This window comes from Cryptomeria japonica, chromosome 2 (genome assembly GCF_030272615.1).
Source record: "Cryptomeria japonica chromosome 2, Sugi_1.0, whole genome shotgun sequence".
In the NCBI taxonomy this organism is placed as follows: Eukaryota; Viridiplantae; Streptophyta; class Pinopsida; order Cupressales; family Cupressaceae; genus Cryptomeria; species Cryptomeria japonica.
The window spans coordinates 307,972,576-307,981,427 of record NC_081406.1 but is presented as its reverse complement, the minus strand read 5'-3'; the positions used below and the strand labels follow the sequence as shown (position 1 = coordinate 307,981,427).

Below are 8,852 nucleotides of genomic sequence, written 5' to 3'. Positions count from 1 at the left end.
GATGGAGGACAGGCCTTTGGTCAACACTCGCTTCCATCAAATCATGAACCACCTTAAAGGTATCCTAGGGGTTTATGCTGCAGATTATTTGGATCCAGGAAGGTGTTGCTGGAAGGACATTGTGCTCATTTGCAACAATATACCTAACCTGATACCCCTTGCTTAGGACCTGCAACTCATTTTGTCAAAAACCAAAATCCCCCTGGCCCTGAATGAAGATAGCTTCATTTGGAAAGAGACTCAATCGGGCTATTTCTCGGTCAAATCTGCTTACAATCAACTCCTTAAGCACCCTGTGGACACTGAATGCTGGAAGAAAGTCTGGAACCCTCAACTAATCCCTAAAATCAATTTCTTATGGTGGTCCCTCATGCATGGTAAAACCCTCACGCTTGATAACTTGAAAAAGAGGGGATTCCATCTCCCCAACAAATGCAGTCTGTGTAAAGACGATGAGGAATCTATTGACCACCTTTTGTCCTCTATCCCTTTGCGGCTCATATGTGGTCTATTACTCTTCAGAAATGCAGTCTCTGTTGGGTCTTCTAGATGAATATTAAAAATGTTGCTTTTGATTGGACCCCCCCTCCCATCATCCCCTCATCATCCAACTTTGGAAATAAATACCACCACACATCTGCTGGGCCTTGTGGAAAGAAAGAAACAACAAAATTTTCAAAGACACTGAGACCCCCCCAGACACTGTGGCTCACATTTGCTTTAAGACGATCTCGAAAAATTTAGAAGTTACAAAATGAAAAATCCCCCCTTATCCTCCCAATGAGGCTGATAACAGGATCACTATTTGTTGGAAGCTCCCCCCTGGCTTTGATCGCTTCAACAACAATACCAAGAACAAGAGACGGATGACTAGATGGTCAACCCCCAGGCTTCACTGCTTTAAACTGAATTTTGATGGTTCTGCTCAAAGCAATTGTCAGGCAGCAGGTGGAGTCATCTGGGACCATCTAGGGAACATGGTTGTAGCCTACGCTGACAACCTAAGGAATAATTCGATCACTCAAGTTGAAGGAATGGCCCTCCTTTGTGGTCTGAAAATGGCTAACTCCATAGGAATAAAACATCTGGAAATTGAAGGAGACTCTCAAATCATTATTGACTCTGTCAAAGGGAACACTTCGATGGGGGTGGAGAGTGGAACCCATTCTGAGAGATATCAGGTGCCTTCTGGTCATGAAGGAGGACTTCACTATCCGCCACATCTTCAAAGAAGGAAACAGAGTTACTGACTCCATGGCGGCTGACAAAAGGCTACAGAATGGCTTATGATGCTGGAGGGACCATAGTTTGCTGCCGGTCACCACTAAGGAAATCTTGGAAAAGGAAAAAGCCTTTACCCAGGAAGGGACTGTCCCATCCGCTCAATGATGAAGGTAACCTTTTTTCAATTTTCAAATTGGCGTGGGGATTCTGCCAATTTCTACCTTAGACGACCACATATCAAAGGCAGGCTGGGTCACCACTACCATATGGGATGGATTTATGATGAAAGTACAAACATCGGGAATGATTACTCCCTAATTATTACCTAGATGGAGCCAACTGACGATGATAAAGGCGGCGTTGGGGAATGGGGATCTGTCAACTCACTTTGGCTTGAGTGAAGGCTTGCACATTTCGAGTAGATCTCCGACTTTCGATATCTACTGGATCTTAAGGGATAATAATCACTATGATTATTATGACTGTTTATTTCAAGTCCGACACAACTATCTTAACTATTCCGCCTTAAGTTTGCTTCGGCTCTGCATTGTGGTTGTTAGTCATTCTCAATCTGTTAAACTGGAGGATTCAAGAATGGGGGGGACAGGCTCAGACTGGAACCTAATAAAGTGGATGAGTTCAAAGCTAAACCGACAACCTGGTTTGTGTGCACTGAAGGCGGTATTGACAAATTCATGGAAAGTATGAAGGGTAATGACGAAAGACTGTCCAAACAATTCGTGACTTCCTGGGAGGACAGAAGGGTGACCATGGGGAAAATCTCTTTCAAAATCAACGAAGAGGTTATAGCTCAGGCGACGGGCCTTTCAATGGAGGGCAGAAAATGGAAAAAGCAAAGCCACATTGCAAATTCTACTAGCCTTAACCGGTTCTTCTGCCAAGGCGAGAACCCTATTAAGAGGGCTGGAGGATTCAATAGGGAGGAGCTCCCTCACCCATGGGATGAGGTCTGCTACATCGTCATGAAGTATTTTACGCTGGAGGGTAGGTATGGCATTTTTTACTACTACCATCTCCTGTTCCTGAACCACTTGAGGAACAAAGACCTCATTTCCATTCATTTCTTTTTACTGCATTCAATGGATGCTAATATTAAAGATATAGACGAAGCCAAGAAGAAAGGGAAACACTTTCCCATCCTGCATCAAGGCCTTATTCTCTACTTGTATAACTTTTACCTCGCCCTGTGCCCGCCCTGCTCCATTTCTGTGCAAAATGTCGGCCCCTCGACCCAACCTCCGACCATTAATGATTCAAGCCCTTCGCGCTCGGAATTTGGCTCCTCCAACAAGAAAACCAAGAACCACTCCCCAGAGGAAGTCAGAACCCCCAAAAGAGTCAAAATCCAAGAGATTGACTTTGATTTGGATAGTATTGAAGAAGCCAACACCCCCCATCGCTCTAGCAGACTAGCCTCTAAACCCTCGGATAAATCCCTGAGAGACCCCTCCTCCTCGCACAACACGGGCAACTCCATTCTGCCTGTTAAAATGCCCCTGGCCCAACACAATCTGACCCCTCATTCTGTGAGGTCCACCCAGATTTCTGAAAGCCCCGCTTCCTCCAAGAGTCCGGAGCCAGCCAATTTCCCCTCCTCGACCTTCAAGATTGAAAAAATGTTGGTCGTTGAAGAGGCCAGCAGCGTGAAGGAAAAGGATTCCAACCTGACAGAGCTTGAGAAAAAAATAGAGGCCCTCTCTGACAATGTGCAGGTGATCACCAGTAGACTGAAGGCGGCGGAGTCCAAGATGCACGATGTGTCCAAGTTTGCTCTGAACGTTATGAGATGCTCGGCTACTATGCTATGCCTGTTGCAGGAAAGCACGACCAAAGGGAAAGGCAAGGAGGACGACGACTACAAAGGCCTGTTCAAGTTCCTCACTAAGGAATGGGCTAGAAAACTGCTCACTAAGAAGAGCCAAGCGAAAAAGAAATAACTTTCAGCATGTGGAGGAGTTTTTTGTCGATGCTGTGTAGTTTCTGGTTGGATAAGCCTAGTTTAGACTGTTGCTTATATTTTGTTGTTTATGGCCCTGCGTGGCTTATGAATTATACTTTGACTAGTAGTATTTTATCGTTGTTAAACTCTCGTAGTATGGTTTTTTGTTTTTGATAGAGGTAAAAGGCTGTTTCTTTGCTGATTTTATGCAGACAATGGTTCTGCCACTATTCTCTTAATTGTACCTATGGGTCAGCCCCCTCGTTTTTGGTTGCTTTTATTATAAAAAATAATTATTATTGTTTTTTTTTTTTTGATTGGTAATAGGCCGAAGCCGATAAGATGTACATACCCTACCCCCTATGGGATTTGAACTTGTGACCTCTCTTTCAAGAGCAATTCTCCACCACTAGGCCAACTCATACTGTACTATTATTGTCTTATTATTATTATTTAAATAATGCTCAAATAACTTTCAACCATTAAAAAAATAAAAACTCACCCATCAATTCTTAAAAAGTAATAAAGATTTTATTCATAAATACAATTAACCAAAATAATTATTTTACAAATTGTATTTCTTATTTTTAAATATAAAAATACATTATTATCATTAAAAGAACAAAATAAATATCTTAAAAATTGACGTTTAAAGTAAAAAAATTAATTAATATGATAATTTTTTGAAAGTAAAGATAAAATATTTTTTAATTATTAAAAATTTATATATATTATCTATCTATTAAAATTTATTTATGTGTCGAATAAATAAAACAAGGCAAAACGACACAGGTTAGAAACGGCAGACGAATGGAAATTAATGCTTTTACTCACGTTAGAAACATTAACTGTTTTTACTGTCATCGGGATTTCATTGCTTTGAGCGGCGATAGCATCAAAATCTTTTCCGGGTGAGCCTGAGACAATCCCGGTGGGCCCTAATAATTTTATACAATCTTGATAATTTTATTGGATACTTAATACGCGTCAATAGTTTCGAAACGTCTTGAAATTCTCTGCGTAAAATTCCCTCTACCTACTGAAATTTATTCTTTCCAAAAAGATAAAGCAAGATTCCCATGTGTAGTTATCACGTCCTCCACTGACACACACTGCTCGTTCACGCGCTGTTTTTTCTTGCCTTGAAACCCACCTTCATTTGACCGAAATCAAAACCCCAATCGTGTCTGCCTTTCTTTTCTCTGTTTCTTCTGTTCTGTTCAGTTCAGTTCAGTTCAGTTCGATGGACATGGCTTCCTCTTCTACCCAGAATCAAACTCACCCAGAAAATGCTTTTGATGAGCTTGCACCTTATCCTCATTCTGCACCTAAATCTACTGAGCCCTGTGACATCTTTATCAATCATTGTGGGTGTGATGTGAAACACACTTTAGCCACTGCTATCTACTACAAACTCCATTCCATGGGATTCCACGTTTTTCTAGATCTCGAAGCACTTGAGCCTGGCGATTCTTTTCCATCAGAATTACAACACGCCATAGCTAGCGCTAACCTTCACATTGCTATTTTTTCTCCCAACTACGCCCAATCTCCATGGTGTTTGGCTGAGCTATCTTTCATGCTCAAATCTGGTAAGAAAATCATTCCCATTTTCTATCATGTGGAGCCCTCCGATCTCAGATATGTTGACCAAGGAAAAGGGAAATATGCCTCTGCATTTTCAGAGCATGAAGAGAAGCGCAGATACACACAGGAAAGGCTTGATGTGTGGAAGAGGGCACTCTGCGACAGTTCATTCCTTCACGGCTACACGGTCAGCGATAATAAGTATGTATCATTTTATCTATTACATCTCACCCATGGCTTCTACTCTCTGACGTTAGTATTTAGGCAATAATATTAGTATGCTCTGTTTTGATTTATGTTTTGGGTTAAAAAATGTTTAGGGATGAGGCCACAGTTTTGAAGACTGTTGTGACTTGTGTATTGCAAATTATTAAAAAAGATCCGTTATGGGTAGCGGATCACCCAGTTCGATTGGATGATCTGGTAAAAGGCTTCGAATCAGTTGCAACAGGTGAGAATGTAAAAATCAGGGGGATCGTGGGCATGGGAGGCAGTGGTAAAACCACATTGGCCAAAGAGTTGTACAACAAGAATTTCTCATCCTTTGAGAGGTGCAGTTTTGTTTCTGATGTGCGAGATGCAGCGTCCAGAAATGCTATGTGTGAGAAGCAGAAAAAGCTTCTCGCTGACCTCGGTGTCCATCATTTGCCGTTCGACAATGTAGACGAGGGCAAGGCCATTCTTGCAAATCGTCTGAGCAGTCATCGGGCGCTCATCGTTTTGGATGACGTGGACCACATCGACCAGCTCAATGTTTTATTGCCAAATAAAGACAACCTTGGATCCCATAGCATGGCTATTGCAACCACTCGCGAAATGGGTGTCCTTCAATCATGGGGTCTCTCCCTCTCCCGCATTTATAACATGCCAGCACTTGCCAAGCCACATGCTAAGCAGCTATTTTGCTGGCATGCTTTCTTGCAACCCTCTCCTCCGCCTGAATTTGAAACTCTGGTGGAAGACTTCTTAAAGGCCTGCAATGGTTTGCCTCTGTCACTAAAGGTATTGGGTGCACAGTTACATGGCAGAAAGTCCAAAGATTACTGGAAATCCCAATTGAATAAAATCTTAAGAATATTGCCTGGCGAAATCAAACAAAGGCTACAGGTTAGCTACGATGCCCTGGATAAAGAAGAGAGGGAGATGTTCTTAGATGTTGCTTGCTTTTTCATTGGAAAAGAGAAAAGCAAGGTTATAGCAGCGTGGGATGGATCGGATTGGAGTGGTCTGCAGGGTTTAGAAACACTCGTGAATAAGTGCCTTGTGGAGCTGGTCGAGGAGAATCTGTTCAATTATGACAAGCAGAGGTCCGAGGTGGAAATCACAATAAGGATGCATGATCACCTTAGGGATATGGGAAGAGAGATTGCAAGTTCACACTCACCATATCGACTTTGGTGTCCACAGCAGATTGATGACATGAAGAAAGATTCCAAGGTGAGATTAATATTTAGCTCCCCTGTGCTTTTGTTAGATGCAAATAATTAGATGAATAGAGGACTGATTTCTTATATCGTCTGTTTTCGTTAATCATTGATCAAGTACTGGTGTTAAATCCTAGATTGTCTTTCTGTCTGCCTTTTTTGTCTGTGAGTTTGATTGAAACACTCTGTATGCTTGATTTTTTATTCAGAAAAGAAAGCAGATCCGAGGTATACAACCTGCAGATGCTTTTGTGGCATTTAAAGAGTACACACATCGATTAATGGGAAACTCAAGCAGACGATCGAAACGCCTTAGATTCTCAAATGAACTACAAATTCTTTCCGTGAAAGGAAATGAGTTCACGGAACAATTTGCATCATTAACAGAAGACCTTGTATGGCTTCATTGGGAAGGATTTCTTCAACGAAAGCTTCCACCATGGCTTATATTTAAAAATCTACGGATTTTAGAGCTTGATGGAGCTGATGAGTTGGAAGAATTGTGGCAGGACAATGCAAATGTAAGTATTTTAAAGAGTTGTCAAAAATTGGTAGAAGATTACTTCAGAGCTTATTTATAGTTCATGCTTTTCTGAATTGAATTGAATATAATAATGGTTCTGCAGCCTCCTTTGCAATTGAGAGAGCTTATTTTAAAGAGGAGCCTAAAATTGCAATGGCTTCCCAGCTCAATAATACGTCTCCAGCATCTGAAAAGGCTTTATGTTGACTTTCATGGTAGCAGTTTGTCAGAAGATTTGTGTGGCCTCCAATCACTGGAACGTTTGCAATTATATGCTCCATTGCTATCTTCGCTACCTGTTGGTTTTGGCACTTTAACAAGGTTAAGAAATATAGATATGTGCAACTGCGAGCAGTTGAGCACTTTACCAGATTCTTTCAAGCAGCTGATACACCTGGAAGTTCTAGATTTATCAGGTTGTGAAATGCTATCTTCTTTACCTGCTGGTTTTGGCAATTTAACAAGCCTAAGAAATTTAAAAATGTGGAACTGTAAGCAGTTGAGCACTTTACCGGATTCTTTCAAGCAGCTGATACACCTGGAAGTTCTAGATTTATCATGTTGTGCTTTGCTAGCTTCATTACCAGCTGGTTTTGGCAATTTAACAAGCTTAAGAAATTTATATATGCGGAATTGCAAGCAGTTGAGCACTTTACCAGAATCTTTCAAGGACCTGATACATCTTGAACATTTAGATTTATCAAATTGTTCAAATCTTAAATTGAGATTAGATGTCCTGGAAAACATCAGGAAGCTCAAGGCATTGAACCTTCGCAATTGCCAGGAATTGGAAGATTTGCCTCGTCAAATCATGAATCAGGCGTTTTTGACAGATTTATATCTAGATGGTTGTATCAAGTCAAGAGGTGTACCGACTAGCATTGGCGAACTGGGCAAGTTAGTTGTGCTAAGAATTGAGACTCTGGTGTGGAATAGCTGGCAAACTTCCCTTGTAAACTTATCCTCTTTGAAGAGGATTGAATTCAGTAGTTCTTTCAGTTTAATGGCTTCTAATGAGGGGGCTGCTTCTTCACTTAAAACACTCAAGGAAGCAGACAGTATTGAAGACTGCAAGTGCAAACACTTCTCCAGGATATCGATATCTAATCATCATTTTCCCAACCTCGAAACTTTCGTGGTTACAGGGAACCGTCAGTTAGTGGAGATAGAGACCCTACCAGAGTCACTCAAATTTATAAGAATAGAGAATTGCGATTTGCTGCAGAACATCGGGTGTATTAGTGGTCTCATAAATCTCGAGAAACTGGAAATAAGTTTCTGTCGGCAGATAGAGGAACTCCCAAGCTTTGCAGATTTGGCTTCGCTGAACACATTTCGAATGTGGGATTGCCCCAAAGTTGAGAAAATACAAGGTTTGGAACACGCCAAGTCATTGAAGATACTGGAAGTATTCGCCAACTGGAGGGTGGCTTGTATACAGAGTTTGGAGAAAGTGGAACGATTGGAATGGCTAGAGCTTAGCTGTGAGAGCATATCAGCTGTGAAACCTTGTCTTCAGTCGATAAAAGGGAAGGTAAATTAAAAACTTTTACGAATTTCGGAGTTTTTCGTATTATGTAAGTGTTCATGTTGAGGACTGAATGTAGCAACTCATTGTTTTGCAAACAATACTATTTGCAGGAATTTCCAAGGGAGGTGTGGATAAGAGGTAGCGTGAGGTGTTTGGTGGAGGAAATTGTGAAGTCTTTGCAGTTTGTTGATGTTGATGTCACGGAGGTGGAGAAGCCGTCCGATGTAGATGGCCTTTCTTGTTATATGGATGTGGAAAATGACGGGGAGAGAAAAGTGGTAAGCATATGTTGTAGACAATATGGTGGGTACTCGCCCAGAGAAAAAGAAAAGGTAGTGGTGGGCGAAAGAGGAAGAGTTGTGGAGACATTTTACCAATTATTGGAACTTCTAGAATAATTCCCACAAATACGTATGTTCTAAGTTGTTATCTTTAAAGTTTAGTAAAATGAATGTGAGTTTTTTAATTTTATAATAGTTGCAAATGTAGTTGGTGTTTTATATCAATAAAATTTAAGTTTTGTTTTATTTTATTTTATTTATTCAATATACTTATAAGAGATATAGATGGTGAATGTATGTTTTTTTTGTAAAAGATAAAGTA

At 40.9% G+C, this 8,852-nt stretch overlaps 1 protein-coding gene across 1 annotated transcript; it reads left to right on the top strand.

Moving 5' to 3' along the window:
• Positions 1–4,247: 4,247 nt before the first annotated feature.
• Positions 4,248–8,776, top strand: LOC131075362 (disease resistance protein RPV1). Its single transcript, XM_058012189.2, has 5 exons — positions 4,248–4,972; positions 5,092–6,208; positions 6,405–6,716; positions 6,822–8,252; positions 8,360–8,776. Exons 1-5 carry the CDS (start codon positions 4,428–4,430, stop codon positions 8,645–8,647), a joined length of 3,693 nt encoding a protein of 1,230 aa, XP_057868172.2. The 5' UTR covers positions 4,248–4,427; the 3' UTR covers positions 8,648–8,776.
• Positions 8,777–8,852: the final 76 nt, after the last annotated feature.

Excerpts from the sequence above, each read along its gene's own strand:
- LOC131075362 (XM_058012189.2), top strand. The coding sequence starts at position 4,428 with ATGGACATGGCTTCCTCTTCTACCCAGAATCAAACTCACCCAGAAAAT. Across the intron at positions 4,973-5,091 it reads TACACGGTCAGCGATAATAA|GGATGAGGCCACAGTTTTGA; the intron begins GTATGTATCATT and ends AAAAATGTTTAG. Across the intron at positions 8,253-8,359 it reads TTCAGTCGATAAAAGGGAAG|GAATTTCCAAGGGAGGTGTG; the intron begins GTAAATTAAAAA and ends TACTATTTGCAG.